Source organism: Podarcis bocagei (assembly GCF_964188305.1).
Source record: "Podarcis bocagei genome assembly, chromosome: 9".
NCBI classification, from domain to species: Eukaryota; Metazoa; Chordata; class Lepidosauria; order Squamata; family Lacertidae; genus Podarcis; species Podarcis bocagei.
The window spans coordinates 7,958,745-7,976,712 of NC_138134.1; the positions used below are offsets into that span (position 1 = coordinate 7,958,745).

At 46.1% G+C, this 17,968-nt stretch overlaps 2 protein-coding genes across 3 annotated transcripts in view; both read right to left on the reverse strand.

Moving 5' to 3' along the window:
• The window catches only part of TAPT1 (transmembrane anterior posterior transformation 1), a 55,350-nt gene extending 54,726 nt beyond the window's left edge, over window positions 1–624 (reverse strand). Inside the window, exon 1 of one of the 2 annotated variants that reach the window (XM_081207708.1) lies at window positions 214–624. In XM_081207708.1, coding sequence (XP_081063834.1) covers window positions 214–538 — 325 coding nt within the window. In that variant the 5' untranslated portion in view covers window positions 539–624. The remainder of the gene's footprint in view (window positions 1–213) is intronic. The other variant, XM_081207709.1, reaches the window with a different exon arrangement.
• The window catches only part of PROM1 (prominin 1), a 243,472-nt gene that overhangs the window by 196,464 nt on the left and 29,040 nt on the right, over window positions 1–17,968 (reverse strand). The gene's annotated exons all lie outside the window — the stretch shown is intronic.

Below are 17,968 nucleotides of genomic sequence, written 5' to 3' on the forward strand. Positions count from 1 at the left end.
ATTTGACTCCTGCCTCCCCCAAACAACCGAGAAGCGGCATGGGCTCGAGTGCGTGTGAGTCCGCTTGCGCCGGAAACAAAACACTCTGCACGCGCCCAGAGGCACTCCGCTTTTCTTTTCGAGCCCGCCGCGATGCACTCTGTACATGCTCGCGGGCGCGCCTGCCTGTCCTTCCAGCCCCCGCAGGGGGGCAGCCCCCCTCCCCCGCCTCACCTGAGGCCCCGCCGCGCTTCTGCTGCCGGCGGTGGTCGCTCTCGTAGAAGCCGAGCGTCTCGGCGGCGCGCTGCTGCTGCTGCTGCTGCTGCTGCCCGGGGCCGGGCGACGGCGGGCTGGAGGCGGGCGGCGCGGACCGAGCCGGGGACGGCTGAGGGGAGCGGCACTCGCCGCCCGTGAAGCTGCTCCGCCGCTGCTGCTGCTGCTGCCCGGAGCCCGGCTGGAGCAGGGAGAGCTCCGGGGGGCCGCCGCCGCCGCCGCCGCCGCCCCCCCGCCGCCCGCCTTCCCCGCTCCCGGCGGAGGCGGCATCGGCGACGCCCGCCATCTTCACGCGAGCGGCAGCCACAAACTCCGCTCCGCGCGGCGGAGGCGGCGGCGGCTGCTGCTGCTGCTGCTGCTGAGGGAAGCCTCCGCTGGCCCGCCGGAGCACGTCATCGCCGCGCGACAAGGAGCGCACCAGACGGGCCCACCTCTCCAGCGCGCGCGAGCGGCGAGCGGTCCTGGCGGCCATCTTGACGGAGGCAGGAGGGGCGTTGCCATAGCAACCTCCTCCTAACTCTCGCCCAGCCCGAAGCCTCACAGCGACGACGCGGAGGGAGGGCGGGCGGGAGCGAAAGGAAGCGGGCCCAGCCTCCTCTGGCAGAGTTTCAGCCCGAATCACAACACACACACACACAGTGGAAATAAAAATAAAAATAAAATAAAACAACCCCCCGACGTGCTCGTATTATGTCGTTCGCCAGCCTCTGCGGAACGAAATAAAGCACCTTTAAACTCGTGCAATTGGAGGCGCGCTTAGCTGAGAGCCCCAAAGCCACGAGGACTTTATTCCCCAAACGGAAAATAAGCTGGGAAAATTTCTTCTCCTTCCCCACCCGCTACTCCTGCGCTTCTCCGGTGGGGCTGCTGCCTGGGCGCTTCCCTCTTTGAACCGCGCTTAGGATGGGGCTGCGCGCAAACGAAGCTCAGGTTTCCCATCTGGGATGCGCAGCTCGGGGCGCCCCCTGCAAATCCCACCTGAGCAGCTGCAAAGGACAAAGCTGTGAAAGTTTGCTTCGTTTTGTTTAAGAGAGCATTGAAGGAAGCAGGAATGTAGGGACTTCCATTTGAAGTTTTATTTTTCTCTCCACCCTCGCGTTTCTGATAGCGCACAACTGCCTGCTCCAAGAATAAACACTCCTTGCTCTCAGCTAGTAAAGCTTAAAACTACAATCCTATAAAGGGCCCTATTAATACACTGGGATTTGTTTCCAAGTAAACAAGCAGAGGTTAATTTTCTTCTAGATTTCTGGAAACGGGAAGTGAAAAACCATTCTCATTCGTCTTTAGACATGGGTGTAGCCAGGAACCTTAGTTTGCTATATATTTTTATTGATTTTTATTGATTTGGCTATACCTATGTCTTTAGATCAGTCCTTTCGTTTAAACATATTCTCTATTAAGCCTCTCTCCTTTTTCTTTCTCTACTCATAGAGGCCTCCTCTTTTTCATCTCTGCACCACCATGGACCAACATTAACTCCTCATCTCTATTTCTCTCTGCACTTCCATTTCTTAAGCTATGCCCTCTTTTTGAGACAGGTTTCCCTGCACTCCTCCTGAGCAGAATTCATGCAGGATCATACCAAAGGTGGCAGACACACCATTTCTTCCAAAGCATTGTGAGACCTGATGTTTCCCACTCAGAGATCTACAATTCCCACCACCCCATAACAAGCTACATTTCCTGGGAATCTCCAGGGGCGGGAATAATTTGCTTTAAAAGTAGGGTGGTTGGTAGCCAAATGTCTCTGCAATAATTCTCTCTCTGGTGATGGCCCCAGTATGCAGTGGCATAATACTGGCTTGGAATACAATACTTTTTTATATAGAACTGACAGTTAACCTGGTAGGTTCTGCTAAGCTGCTTAATAGATCCATCCTTCATGGATTTGTCCACCCCGCTCTGTAAACTAACTAGAGATGGGCAACAAATTCAATTTAGTTCGCATTTAAAGGTGAATCTAATAAATTTGCACTTTCCATAACAGTATGCAAACTGAAACACAGCCAAACTTGGAAAGTTGCACTTATTTGAATTTTGCGGTGCAGGTTTCTAACCAATGCTTGCAAAAATACATACATTAGGGGAATGTGTGCTTAAAAAGAAATAAATTTGTGAAAGTAACAGATAAAGTGCATTATATTAGGGATATCTGCTTGCATGGATGTGTGCATTGTTCAAAACCACGTTAAGCTGTGTTTCATGAGGATCGTTTTTTAAAGTGCACATGGCTGCAGAAATGTGGAAAACTGAATTTAAGACTGGGAACATAAGAAACGGAGAGAACCAAAAGTGACAGTTCCTTCCATTTCTAGCAGTGACCATCCCTGCATCATGTGACAGTAAAGTCCTTTCATTAATTATGTGTTGTGTGCAAAGTAGTACTTCCTTTTGTCTGTCCTAAATCCTGATTGTACTGCCGATCAGGTGCAGCATGGGACTGTGATTTCTAGTATTCTCTCTATCCACTTTTCCCACACCCATGGATCGTTTTATAAACTTCTGTACGTCATCTTCATTATCATCATAACCCTCACAACCCCAGTCACCTTTTTATCCTAAATAAAATGCTTTTGCCTTTTGTTATCTACCAAGGGTGCTCCCAAACCCTTCTTATTCTGCTTGCAGCTTTTCAGCAGCTTTTCAAATGCTGCCATATCCTTTTTGAGCTTTAACAGCTAAAACCTACACCATCTGGCTGCATCACAATATTTGCAGTTTTAGCTGCTGTCCTTTCCCTAATAATTTCCAACATGAAATTTGCCTTATTCACTGCTCCAGTATAGTAAGCCAATGCTTTCAGTAAATTATGCAACATCTACTTTAATTTCCATAGCCCAATCAGGCCCCATCTGTGAATGTGGAAACACTTTTCCATGAATCTCATTATGTCATCTTGTTATCCATTCACCCAGTTTGGGGAGTTCCTTTTGGAGGTCTTCAGCCCGACTGGAGTCTTCTGCACACTTTGTTTACTTGATTCCAGACAATGAATGAATAAGTCCTTTGCCATCTCTTTCTCTCTGCATTTTCTCTTTTCTCTACACAACAGGTCACAGTTACCCACTATTTTTCTTTCTGCCATTCTCTTTACAGTGTTCTATTTGCTCCACCACCACACCTCACTTTATTTATCCTCCTATAGCAACTCACACTAAGGGAGTCAGATTTGTGGGAGGGGAGCTTGTGTAATACCGCTGGTTGCAACAAGCTGGATAAATTGGCATCAACTTTATAGCATGCCTCTGACTACAGAGAGGAGGAGCAATAGAGAGCATACTGTTTGTTGTTGTTGTTTTATTTTTATTATTATTAATTATTACTATTATCACTAACACTATTACTATTTTTCTTTTTAAAAGCATTCTTACCCCAGTTTTCAATCAAAAAGGATTCCCATAGTGCCTTACAGAATGGTGAAAAACAAGATAGTCTTTTCTCCCAGGTTTACAATCTATAAGAGGGACAAGGCACACGTTTTAAAATTCAAAGTTATTTATTAAGCATCAGAAGTGTGCAAGGTGTTTTGTACAAGATGACAGGTTCGTGTACAGAAAAGTTTCCAAGTTGCAACTTAACTCCCTTCCCTACATTCCCCAGTTATCTTGATAGTGCTTCTTTACAACACTGATAGTATATATAACAATTAATTTCTTATTTAGACCATTCTTACTATAGGCTTTTTTGGGACGCGGGTGGCGCTGTGGGTTAAACCACAGAGCCTAGGACTTGCCAATCAGAAGGTTGGTGGCTCGAATCCCCACGACAGGGTGAGCTCCCGTTGCTTGGTCCCTGCTCCTGCCAACCTAGCAGTTTGAAAGCATGTCAAAGTGCAAGTAGATAAATAGGTACCGCTCTGGCGGGAAGGTAAGCGGCATTTTCGTGTGCTGCTCTGGTTCGCCAGAACTCTGGTTCACTTAGTCATGCTGGCCACATGACCCGGAAGCTGTATGCTGGCTCCCTCAGCCAATAAGGCAAAATGAGCGCCGCAACCCCAGAGTTGGCCACGACTGGACCTAATGGTTAGGGGTCCCTTTATCTTTTTTGCTATAGGCTTTGGTGACTAGAAACGTTCCAGTGCAGCCACCATCTTTTCCTTCAGGGCTTTGTTACATTGCCTCCATATTAGGTTGCGTCAAGGATAGCCAACGTGGTATCCTTCAGAAGTGTTTGGCATCCAACTTAAGAGCACTGTCTCCAATTTAGTAGAAACTCCCACCATTTATTTCTATAGAAGTATATTGCTGAAACATTGCAGCAAGTGGAACACGGAAAATGCACGTGCAGAGAGATTTAGGGGTGATTTTGCAATGTGTTTGGGGACATGCGACACTCTTGTGAAACTGGAAAGATGGCTATCTCTCTAGGCTTTTGCACAGGTTGATCAAGAAAAGGGATTGCTTAATGGGCACTGTTGGTCAAGTAACGTTCCTGGAACAACATGGCACGCAAGTCGCACGCCTCCTGTTACGGTGACAGTTGAGATCTGCTTGCAAGTTGGGAAAAGTCAAAGCTCAGGTTGCAGAGAGAGCTTCCTGGCTGTCTAAGGCAGGGCAGTTCAGCATGCAGCCCAACGGGCCTTTTTTTTAATTAATATTTTATTAAGTTTTATCAATAAAGTAATTCAGAAAAAAGTACAAAAACAGAAAAATACAAAATCACAAAATACAAAAATACAGACATTAAACACAAAAGGAAAAAGAAAAAAAAAAGAAAACACATAAAAACAAAACTCCCTCTTTTTTAAATTCTCATCTTTAGTTAACTTATTCTCCTGACTTCCTCACGCCTCCCTTTTTTGTATCCCTTTTTAAAAATTTGGTTCAGCAAATTCATATCCAATTTAACTTATCTATTATCAATCCCATCTTACATTTTACCTTGTTGCTAGAACCCCTTCAGTTCATTTCAACGTCATCAGCATTCAAAAATTTTACAATGTTTCTGTAAATAAATTTTAAATTTCCTCCAATCTTCTTCCACGAGCTCTTCTCCCTAGTCTCGAATTCTGCCAGTCATTTCCGCCATTTCCATGCAATCTATTAGTTGCATTTGCCATTCTTCCAGGGTGGGTAGATCTTGTGTCTTCCAGTGCTTTGCAATGCCAACGGGCCTTTTTTGGGCAATCCTCAGCAGCATTTGACGCCCTCACACTGCCTTCCGAAAGCCAGGAAACCAAGGAGCTGGGCTTCAGGAAGGAGGTGGGACAGGGTCCTGGAATCCTCCAACCTCTTCCCAAAGCCTAGTTAGCACTTCCCCAGCTTTGGACCTTGCCAGAGCCCTGTGCCTCCATCCCAAAGCCCAGCTCCTCACTTATCTTTGTAGCCTTATGAGGCTTTGCCCTCGGGTGGGAAAAATATTGCGCCCGGGAAAGGGAAGTGGGAGTCAACAGACACTCAAGGAATAGTTTTGGAGAAAAAGCTTTATTTCTACCATCCATGAACTGGTAGAAGGAGCAAGTGTGATAACTCACAAAAAGCATGCACGGGTTCACAGTCATATGCACAGAGTATATATTCCCCTTCTTTTTTTATTTTATAAATATTTTATTAAGTTTTCACAATAGAAAAGAAAATATACCAATTCAAAAAAATACAAAATCACAAAAAACAATACAATACAAAAATACAAACATTGATCACATCAAAAGAAAAAGAAAAAAGAGATAAAAAACACATATAATAACAAAAAACAAAAATTCCCTCTTTCTTAGTTTCTCATCTTCCAGTATCCCTTTTAAAAATTAATTCAGCAAATTCATATCCTATTAATTTATCTGTTATTAATCCAATCTTACATTTTACTTTGTTGCTAAAGCCCCTGCAATTCATTTCAATGTCCTCAACATTCAAAAATTTTACAATATTTCTGCAAATAAATTTTAAATTTCTTCCAATCTTCCTCCACCGTCTCCTCTCCCTGGTCTCGGATTCTGCCAGTCATTTCCGCCCTTTCCATGTAGTCCATTAGTTGCATCTGCCAATCTTCCAGAGTGGGTAAATCTTGTGTCTTCCAATGCTTTGCGATGAGAATTCTTGCTGCTGCTGTAGCATACATAAAAAAGGTTCTATCCTTCTTTAACACCGATTGGTCCACTATGCCCAGGAGGAAGGCCTCTGGTTTCTTCGGGAAAGTATATTTAAATACCTTTTTCAGTTCATTATATATCATTTCCCAGAAGGCCTTGATCCTTGGGCACGTCCACCAAAGGTGAAAGAATGTACCTTCAATCTCTTTGCATTTCCAACATTTGTTATCGGGCAAATAATATATTTTTGCAAGCTTGACTGGGGTCATGTACCACCTATACATCATTTTCATAATATTCTCTCTTAAGGCATTACATGCCGTGAATTTAATCCCGGTGGTCCACAACTTCTCCCAGTCAGCAAACATAATATTATGTCCTATATCTTGTGCCCATTTTATCATTGCAGATTTTACCGTTTCTTCCTCTGTGTTCCATTTCAACAGCAGATTGTACATTCTTGAAAGTGTCTTAGCATTGGGTTCTAACAGTTCTGTTTCTAACTTTGATTTTTCCACCTGGAAACCAATTTTTTTATCCGAATTGTAAACCTCTCTTATTTGGAAATAGTGTAACCAGTCTCGCACCTAGTTCCCTCCCCTTTCTCCTCCCTCAGGAGTCCTGCCCCATGAGTTCCTCTGAGCATGAACAGAAAGCTGTCTTGGGACTATTAGACTCTTGGCACGCTTCCCAGGAAAGGGGAGTGAGAACCAAGGGGTCGAGGAGCCCTGGTGGTTCCGCATGTCCAAGATGTTGCAACCGAACGAGATAAGATTCAGTTCTCAGGTCTGCTCTGACAGAGTCTATTCATTAGCTTTCTGAAGCCTTCTCGTGCTGATAAAAGTAACGGTTTTGCCTTGCAACAGCGGAGCAAATGAGCAGATGCTTAGCTGCTGAGAAAATGATTTTGAAAAGCTTTGAGAAGCTTTGAGCCTGCTTTGGGGGGGTGACTTTGGGCCTAGGTGGGGTCACCTGTCCTCACCTTCCTTCAATCTGGCTTTGGGAAGGCAGCATGGGGTGTGTGTGTGTGTCAGATTTTGGCCTGCTTCCGTCTTCACCCCCACCCAACAAGGCAATGTGAAGCCTGTGGCTTCTGTGTCGAAGTACTCTTGCGGCCCACTTGGTATGAAACGTTGGGCCTCCCTGGTCTAGAGCAATATGGGGAAACCACAAGGCTGTGGTGCTACTGTGTGGGAGCACACAGTAAAAAGCTACCAACCCCAACCTCATTTGTTCTACACCCCCATTTTAAATAAATCGAGATCTTTCTACAGAAGCGGAGAGCATTTTCCAGCATCAGCACTGCATTACTCCATGGGCAACTTGCTGAGGACCAGAAGCCACCAGTGTGCATGTCTGGAGTAAAAAATGGGCAGAGCAATTGATATGGGTTTTACCTTTGCACAGAAGGCTAAATTCTAACCACACAAATGTCAAGAGGTTTCTATATGGATATACATATATGCATGCATCTCTCCCTTCCTCATCCAAACAAGCAAGACAATGTATAGCTAGGTGTTCAAGAAGGCATTCCAGAAATACAAAAGCACTTGAGGAAAACATGGAGCACAGACAGTGAGACCAGGCGGAGAGGCCATGAGGGCTTAGTGTATATCGCCTTCGAAGGTAAACATCCTTCAGATGAGTGGAGAACATGAAACACTGATGTCCATGGTGGAATCTTGTTTCCTTGGACACAACTGATAGTTTGCTTGAGCTAAGGTAAAGAAATTAGCAGCGCTCCTAGTAGAAATTTGACCCTTACCCCCAGCCCCTAAAAGAAGAAAGAAAGTCTGCACAACACTGGACCATCATCCACAAATACACAACTGCAAGCGATCCATTTAGCATCCCATTTAGCATACGGGACCTCCTCTCCTGGTATGTCCCACAGAGGACCTTACGGTCTTCAAACAAAAACATATTGGAGGTCCCGGGCCACAGAGAGGTTAGGCTGGCTTCAACCAGAGCCAGGGCTTTTCCGGCCGTGGCCCCGATCTGGTGAAACGCTCTGTCACAAGAAACTAGGGCCCTGCGGGACTTGACATCTTTCTGCAGGGCTTGCAAGACAGAGCTGTTCCGCCAGGCCTTTGGTCAAGGCGCAGTCTGACCCCCTCCTTTGGAGATCCTCGTAGAACTCTGGCCAAGTGGTTGCCATTAATTTGATTTTGAATTGATTTTAGAATATTGATTTTAGAATGCTGTGTTACTTTTATTGTTCTTAGCCGCTCTGAGCCTGGCTTCGGCTGAGAAGGGCGGGATATAAAATTATTATTATTATTATTATTATTATTATTATTATTATTATTATTATTATTATTATTATTATGTAGCTTGGTGTTAAGTGGAAGAGCATCCTGGAAAATAGTGGTTGGGTTCAATTTAGAATGGGGAAGTAGGTTGAATATTGTAAAAAGACTTTGGAACTTGGTATGTGGCAACTCTAAACTCGTCCGTACACCCATATTCAAGAGTTTCATTTCCTCGGGTTTAAAGAACTCAATTTCAATTGATTCAGCATTTTATCCAGAAACAGCCATTGTGGCTGATTCTCCTGAATGGGAAATCAACTCTGTGGAGATCACATCTGGAATGTGCTCTTTGCCTCAGAATAAAATGAAAGCAATGAAGCATAAAATGTTTCCATGTGGGTGTATAAATCTGTAGGGAAAACACCGTCACCAATACAATGGATGGTATGTAGTAGTACCTATCTTAATTGCAGTTTGCCATGATCCCTTCTAGACCCCAGGTTTTAAGTCTATATAGTCCATTTACACTTATGCTCTGGGATAGCTCAGTCAGTAGAGCATGAGCTCAGAATCATGGATTCAAGCCCCATGTTGGGGAAAAGATTCATGCCTCGCAGGGCGTTGAGCTAGATGACCCTCACGCTCCCTTTTAATTCTATGATTATATTCTATGAAAAGCAGCCACAGCTCTAAAGTGCTCTTTTACAATCAACAAATACCAGAGCTATTTCTAACACTTTTGAAAGTAACTTAGAGCAGTGTTTCCCAACCTTTTTTGGGCAAAGGCACACTTGTTTGATGAAAAAAATCTCGAGGCACACCACCATTACAGCCCCGTGACGTCAGCGCGCAGCGTCACGCCGGGAGGGACGCACGAAAGTGTAAGTTTCAATTTTTTTCCCTCCCCCTTGCCGGGGAACCTCCAAGCTTTGGGGGTGGGGGGGGAGGAGGCAGCAAAGCGAGGCAGGAAGGAGAGCGCGGCTTGGCTGGGTGAGCTTTGGCAGGGGCAGGGAATGAGAGCCGCGAGGCGGGCGCTGCGGACGGAGGCGCTGCCCGCCGAGCTCGCAGGCAGCCAGGCAGGCAGACGGCGAGAGCCCCGCGCTGGGCAGCCTCTCCTCGCCGCCGCCGCCCCGCCTCTCGCCGCCCGACTCGCCCGCCTCCCTCCAGGCAACATCTCGCGGCACACCAGGCAACATCTGGCGGCACACTAGTGTGCCACGGAACAGTGGTTGAAAAACACTGACTTAGAGGAAAGCATTTGCTTTGCAGCAATGAATAAGCAGATGTTTTGAAATGATTACAGTGGTGACGTAAGCAGGCTAACGTTGAGTAAGAAGTGTGCATAATTATATATGAATTGCATTTTTCACGTCGGGTCTCTAGCCAGAAGAAGGAAGTGGAGAGGCCTGTTTTGAAAGTCTGTTGACTTTTTAAAAATCGGCAAAGGGCAACCCCAGTGTATGGCTAAGAAGGGTGAAAACAAAACACAGAATGAGTCACTTTGGGAACTGCTTCCCAAAAAAGATGCACGCTCAAAAAAAGATGGGGGTCCAATGCCAGGGAAGTCATTCTGTACTCATCTGATCTGATCTCATCATTTTCAGGCCCAAATTCAAGGTGCACACGTTGCCACCTTCCCTATAGACCAGGGGTTGGCAACCCGCGGCTCCGGAGCCGCATGTGGCTCTTTTACACCTTTGCCGCGGCTCCGGGGCGGATACTAGCGAGGGGAGGAGGCGCATTGTGCACCCCGACACTCCCCACTGTGGCGGGCGCTGTACTGGCTGTGACGTCGCATGGGGGCGGGGCGTGCGTTAGTCACGCACCGTCCCAACGTCACCTTCCCGCCCGCCCGCCCGCTACATTGTAAGGGGCATGTACGCTGGTCACTGCATTGAAAGGGGGCATGTACACTGGTCACTGTTTTGAAGGGGAGTGAAGAACACACACACACAAAAAGGTAACTTGTTAATTTAACGTTTATTTCTATGAGGAGGAGTAATTCTGAGGGGTCAAACAAAGAAATAATAAAAAAGTGACAAAAAAGTTATTTTATAATGACGAGTTTTGCGGCTCCCAGGTTTTTTTCCTTCGGAAACGGGTCCAAGTGGCTCTTTTTGTCTTAAAGGTTGCAGACCCCTGCTATAGACCATCGCAGGTGCTAAGGTCAGCAGAGGCCCTCTGGGTAGCTTCAGCACCCTCAGAGAACTTTTATTGTGATTGTTATTTGTTTTGGACTAATAACAAAACCCTAAGGTGTTGTCTGAACCTCCTCATCCCCCTTTCTGCCTTGACATTATCTCCTTCCTCTTCATCCTATTGCTTTCTTCTTTGTGTTGGTGCAAAGAGAGACAGAAAGGGGAGAATTCTTGGATGCCAAGAGCCAAGTTTGGGGCTTTTTAACTCAAACGTATTTTGACCTGCATGAGAGAACCCCAGCAAAGATTTAAAATCACAAAACATGCAGCAAAGCATGGTAACATAGGCTAGTAGACCTTTAAAACGTGTCCCTCCAAGTGAATTCCAAAATGTCCCCTTAAAAGTTTCTTTCCAAAGTTTCCCTCTTTCCCCCGGCATAGGAAAAGACCACACGTTTGGTAAGTTTAAAACTGTTTTACTTACAAATTCTCCAAAGATCAGATTCATGAGCTTTTCCATACATCAGCCAGAAAAATTGCACAGGCAGTAAAACTCAGCTGAATTACAAAGTTGTGCAAGTTCTTGAATTATTGGTGAAGGAACTCAAAAATGGCTACTGAGAGCCATGTAGCTGAGTTCAAACCCTTTTCATGCTGAGCTTCATAGGTAGACTGGAGCGGGGATAATAATAGGCTTGATTACCTATTTCCTCCCAAGGTAAAGGAAATGACATCGCTAAGCCTGATAGGACAGCTTACTCTATAGTATTAACCCCTTCATGCATTAGACTTAAGCATGTTGGTTATATGAGGCTGGTTATCCCATACCTTGTACATTCATTATAACTGCAAATTAGATATGATGTGGAAAATTCATTGTCATAGTTCCTGATATTATTAGCATTGAATAAGGCTTTGGGTTTTTTCCACCCATTCCCCATGCTTTTTTCTTCACTTTAAATCCTGCTCTGAAGCAAGTGCTTCAGAATAAAAGTAAGATGGGAAAATAGCTCTCCTTCGCTCACCCTTCTTTTGCTTTACTTTGTTTTTAAGGAAAAAAGGGCGAGAGATCTCCCTCCCTCCTCCCCTTCATGTCTTGTTTGTCCTTTTTCTCTAACAGGGATCTCAGAACAAATACTACATGCTGTTCCTTTCTTATTTAAAGTGAAACAAGATGGATGGAGTTATCTGGAAACACACCAAGCCCAGTATTTCCCAATAAAAGAGCAGAGAGAAACATTTGGTTAATTTAATAAAAGAGCTCCAATTAGTATTCACTGAAAAAGTTTGTAAATGGATGAACTACTTATTGCACTTTGTCTGTAATCCATAGAGTTCTATGCCAGGCCACAGCAGGGGTTCATGAGAAATAAATTAATTGAATTAAAGTCTCCCACGAGCCCAAAGTACGTACTCACTTAACACAGGAAACATCTGTTGAAGTGGACTGTACTCTACAGAAGCTTTTGCCGTAGTAAAAGAGTGAGTCTTTGAGGTGCCACGAGACATTTAGAGGTTTTGTTGCAGGAGAGTAGCACAGCTGCCCTTCTGGAAAATGGAAACAAATTGCTTTGGCCTTTCCCTTCGCAACAAGCCTCTAAAGAGAATGGATCCTTTGTCTCCGACTCACGAGATGTAGCAGAATTACTTGTGTTCAGCGAAGACTTCATATTACATCTCCGCAGAAGTTATTGTTTTGCCAGTTCCATTCGCATATATGCATATTGTACAGTGGTACCTCAGGTTACATACGCTTCAGGTTACAGACTCCACTAACCCAGAAATAGTGCTTCAGGTTAAGAACTTTGCTTCAGGATAAGGACAGAAATTGTGCTCTGGCGGCGCAGCAGCAGTGGGAGTCCCCATTAGCTAAAGTGGTGCTTCAGGTTAAGAACAGTTTCAGGTTAAGTACGGACCTCCGGAACGAATTAAGTACTTAACCCGAGGTACCACTGTACTGGGTTTGAGGGTGCAAGGATCCCCTAAAATCCCCTGGTGCCAGGTTCCCCCCGTTTCTGAAATTACCGTATTTTTCGTCCCATAGGACGCTCCGTCCCATAGGACGCACCTAGTTTTTTTGGGGGGAAATAAAGGAAACAATTTTTTCCTTTATTTCCCCCCCAAAAGCAGGTCGGGGAAACTGAACCAGGTTGAGGAACAGCGGGATGGCGGCGCTGCGCCTCCCTGCTGTCCCCCGAGCTTGTGGGGCTGGCCCATGTCTGCCCAGCGCGAGGGCGCTCTGCATCAGGGCGCCCCGCCCGCCGGGCAGCAGGCTGCTATCCGCAGTGTGGGGAGCCCTGCGGGGAACTCCTGCAGGGCTCCCCACGCTGCGGATGTCTTCCTGAAGCCTGGAGAGCGAGAGGGGTCGGTGCGCACCGACCCCTCTCGCTCTCCAAGCTTCAGCAAAAGCCTGCATTCGCCCCATAGGACACACCCAGATTTCCCCTTCATTTTTGGAGGGGGAAAAGTGCGTCCTATAGGGCGAAAAATACAGTAGTAAATGTGGGGTTTGGACTGTATAAGGGAGTCATTGGAGCACCCCACAATTGCCTAATCGCGTCTCCCATAGGTTCAGGTCGGGGGTCACAAGCAAGAGACTTCAGCCAGGAGATAGAAGCTAAACAGCGGCTTGTGGGTCTGATCTTTATTGTTGCAACAAGACTTCTCACTTCCACAAAGAAGGAAGCAGCCAGAAGCCCTCAACAATGGTTACAACATTATTTTAAAGTTTCCCAAAGTTTAATACATTTTCAGAGGCATCATCAAGACATCATAGAGATGTCACAGATAAGGTGTGGTCTCAGGTAGAACCTGAGATCCAGGCATGCCCCTGTCACTCAAATACAGTCATACCTCAGGTTGAAGTAGCTTCGGGATAAGTATTTTCAGGTTGCGCTCCGTGGCGACCCGGAAGTAACGGGGCGTGTTACTTCCGGGTTTCGCCGCTCGCGCATGCGCAGACAGTCAAAATGACGTCATGTGCAGAAGCGGTGAATCGCGACCTGCACACACGCAGATCTGCGGACGCGGTTGCATTCACTTCAGGATGCGAACGGGGCTCTGGAACGGATCCCGTTCGCATCCAGAGGTACCACTGTGTAGTCTTTCACACATACTCCATCACAGTACAAAGGAAAGCATTTGCAGTTCCCTGGTCCCTGAGTCAAGTCAAATACAGTCACACCTTGGATCCCAAACACCCTGGAACTCGGTCGTTTTGGCTTCCGAGTGCTGCAACCCCGAAGTGATTGTTTGCAAACGTTCTTTTGGAACCCGAACGTCTGGCGGGGCTTCTGTGGCTTCTGATTGGCTGCAGGAGCTTCCAATCAGAAGCTGCAATTTGGTTTTCGAATGTTTTGGAAGTCGGACGACTGTACACCTCTTTGTCTTGCCCAGGCTTCATCCCACCATGGGATGGGTAGGCATTGTGATTGAGATGGCTATCTGTCTGACACTCTTGGGGCAGGATATCACCGGTCACGACTCCTTGCGAAGTCCCTGTGGATGTGACTGTACAACTTGGGGATTTTGGTGGGTTCACTCACCCCTCCCCTTACGCCTCACTTCCCTGGGTCCTAAATGCCATTGGAACTGAGAAGACTGATACAAGGATGTGATTTCTTATGGATTTCCTTAGGAGCTTGGCTTAGTTTAGAGGTCCCGGGCCCTAAGGAAGCCAGACTATCCTTCACCAGGGCCAGGGCCTTTTCAGTGATGGCTCTGACCTGGTGGAATGCTCTGTCCCATGAGACTGGGGCCCTTCAGGATTTAACCTCCTTCCGCAGGGCCTGTAAGACAGAGCTATTCTGCCTGGCCTTTAATTTGAATTCAGCCTGATCTTTTATTTCCCTTCTCTTCCCTCCCCCTCCCCTTTTATGAAGATCACCCGCTCTGAGACCCCACAACTAATTCTCCCCTGGTCTCCTCGCTGGTACAAGTAGGACCAATCCAGCCAGCTAGCCCTGGGGATTATCTAATGCTTATTTCTCTTAAATTGATTTCTGAATTTTGAATTTTATTGTTATTCATGTATTTTATGCTGATTTTACAATTAAGCGTTATAAATTTGTTGTTAGCTGCCCTGAGCCCAGTTTTTGAACCAGGAAGGGCAGGGTATCAATAAAAATGTATGATGATGATGATGATGATTAGAGGTGCCATCCAGGAACAAAGACCAGAGATGGCAGCATCAATACTCTGGCAAAAGGTGAAACAGTCGGCATCAGGCAAGGAGAGGGTGGGGTAACTTGTGTTAGTTAGCAAAAGACAATTGAAGACTTGAGAGGGGAAGGTTGCCAGGGTCACAGGGGTGCGTGATGTTACCACAGGAAGAAAAGTGTCCTTTTAAAAACTGAGGTTTGGGGGAAGGAGAAAGGAAGGGTGGAACGCCATGTGACGCTGGCTGGAGGAGGCTGCACTGAGAGACCTGGGACCACGGCTGCCCACTGCTTTGGACCCAAGCTGGCTGAAGCTTTGAGAGGAACGACGAGAGACACTCTTGGGGGGTGTAATACTCAGCACTCACTCAAAGCTCAGGTGTCAATCTGTGTAAAATTGAAATTGAAATACTTTATTGTCACTTGTACAGCTTGTATACAGTGAGATTACACGAGCACCCCCCACTCAGCTCTCTTAGTCTTAATTCCCCCCGTTTACTGACGCACACCCACTAAACCCGAAAGTCAGTTGCCCTGTTGTTATCTTTTCATTCAGCAGCCTAACAGCCCTCGGATAAAAGCTGTTCTTTACCCTGTTGGTGCAACTAATCATGCTTCTATATCTTCTGCCCAAGGGCAGGAGATCAAGAAAGTGACGGCCAGGGTGTGAATCATCCCTGAGAATTTCCCTCACTCTCCTGAGGCAACGTTCTTCCGCTATTTCATCCAGCGGATTCACGGGACAGCCCATAATATCTTGTGCTGTATTCACCACCCTCTGTAGGCACTTCTTATCAGATTATGTCAAACCAGCGTACCACACCGTGATGCAGTATGAAAGGACACTTTCTATTGTTGACCCATAGAAGGAGATCATAAAAGGTTGATTGACATCGTTCTTCTGCAATACTCTGAAACCATGTTTCTTATTCTTGTCTCTGCTGTGCCTCATTCCCAAGCAACATAAACCCTGGTTAAAGTGCCAAGACCCCTTGAATCTCTTGCCACCACTCAGCAGAGATTGGTGTGTGTGTGTGTGTGTGTGTGTGTGTGTGTGTGTGTAACACTATAAAGTCAGGGAAGGGGGTCCAATATTAATAACAAAGGCATGTACAGCTCAACATTCCCTCCACCACATTGCCTCCATGTTCTTACTCAAGCCCTTTTGTCTCAGCTTAAGTCTGACACCAAAAGTAGATAAAGTTGGGAAGAAAGGCAGAAGAATGAGCAGTGGTAAGTTTGGGAAGGTCCCCTTTCCCTTCGCGTTTTGGTGTAAAAATTATGGGGCAGTCTCACAAATAAAAAACACGGCAGCCTCACTTTGGCCCTACATTGATATTGTTAAGTTGTGGGTGAACATATCAGACGACACTGCAATTCTTCAAACAGCTCTTGTTTATTCACAGGCCAGAATAGAACTGAACTGAAGGGTTCAGGCAGCCTGCTTATATAGAGCTCCACTACAACACAACTGTAACACTTTCTGTAACTATCCAATCACTGAACGTCACTTTCAATCCCTTATTTGCATATGTGGACCTGAGTGAAAACTATCTATAGTAACCCCCTGCTGGCCCAGGGTGAGAACTTCAGTACATAACAGATATAGTGTAAAGCAGGGGTCAGCAACCTAAGGCCCATGGGCCACAAGTGGCCCACGGGGGTCATTTAACTGGCCCCCGAACCGAGCCGCCCGCTTGGCGAATCCCCGCGCGCTGCGCTAAACCGGTGCAACGCGGCATGGGGACTCGCTTCCACGGCCCCGGAAATCGCGTTTACGCAGGCGCAGATGCTGGAAATCACGGGGGCACGCGCGATCCAGTCCACTGAGGGATCTCCGCTGGAGTGAACCAGCCCAGGTGACCCCTGCCGACCCCTGGTGTAAAGGCTCTTTGTAGTTCTCATCGGTCACCAGGCCACAGTTCAAAAAGTGCTTCCTCTTCCATAGAGAATTTGCCACCCTACCTGGTTCTGTCACTTTAATAGTTTTGCAGAAACACAAATTTTGGCGAGGACAGCTTGTGATATCATTCCTGAAGTTCAAAAAAGGTAGCCATGGGGGAAAAAAACCTGCAGCTATTGGAAGTACAATGATCTTTACTGCATTTGCTAAACCTGTGTGCTCCTGTGTCACAAGACCGCGTGATAACAATGTTTTCTTTGCTCTCTTTCCTTGCCAGGTTGATTGCAAAAACAGACCTTAGGCTAATTTCCACGAAGCTGCTTTCACAACCACTGGGCATGATTTCTTTATATAATCATGATCTTAAAGGGTATAGCAATTTATTAATTAAAATGCAATCAGGTTTATATTGCAGTCGTTGATTTGGTAGAAAGGTGGGGTGCTAAAATTTAAATAAATATATAATGAACATCAAATCCAATTTTAAAAGCATAAATTTAAAAATGTACAGCAAGGAGCGGATCCTGTTCCATTCATTGTTTTGGCTGTGTATGTGGAGGCCATAGTCATAATTAGAAAGCCTGTTGCTGAACTACAACTCCCTTAAGCCACTGAAAGCGGGGCCAGGGCTGATGGGAACTGTAGTTCAGTGGCATCTGGAAGGCCAAAGATTCCCCATATCTGATGCAGAAAGTGACTGAACTATGCCCCCCCACTACATAATTCTTTCCAAAAAAATTAAACACAATTCATTGACAGTGGGGTTACTATTTTTAGAACTTTATTCACTTTTTCACATACCTGTTTGTTGAAAAGTGGCATGTAAACTTGATATTTAAGCATCAAGAAACATATTTGCTCTTTTAACTGTTCTGAAGCACCAAACAGAATACAGTGGTACCTCAGGTTAAGTACGGTACTTAATTCATTCTGTAGGTCCGTTCTTAACCTGAAACTGTTCTTAACCTAAAGCACCACTTTGGCTAATGGGGCCTCCCATGCCACCTCACCGCCGCTGCGCGATTTCTGTTCTCATCCTGAAGCAAAGTTCTTAACCCGAGGTACTATTTCTGAGTTAGCGTTGTCTGTAACCTGAGGCGTATGTAACCTGAGGCGTATGTAACCTGAAGCATATGTAACCCGAGATACCACTGTACATGGATTCATATGGAATATTGGTTGGCATCCATCAGTCTGGGGGAACAGCGGAGGAGTGTGCCTTCGAGGTTGAAGTC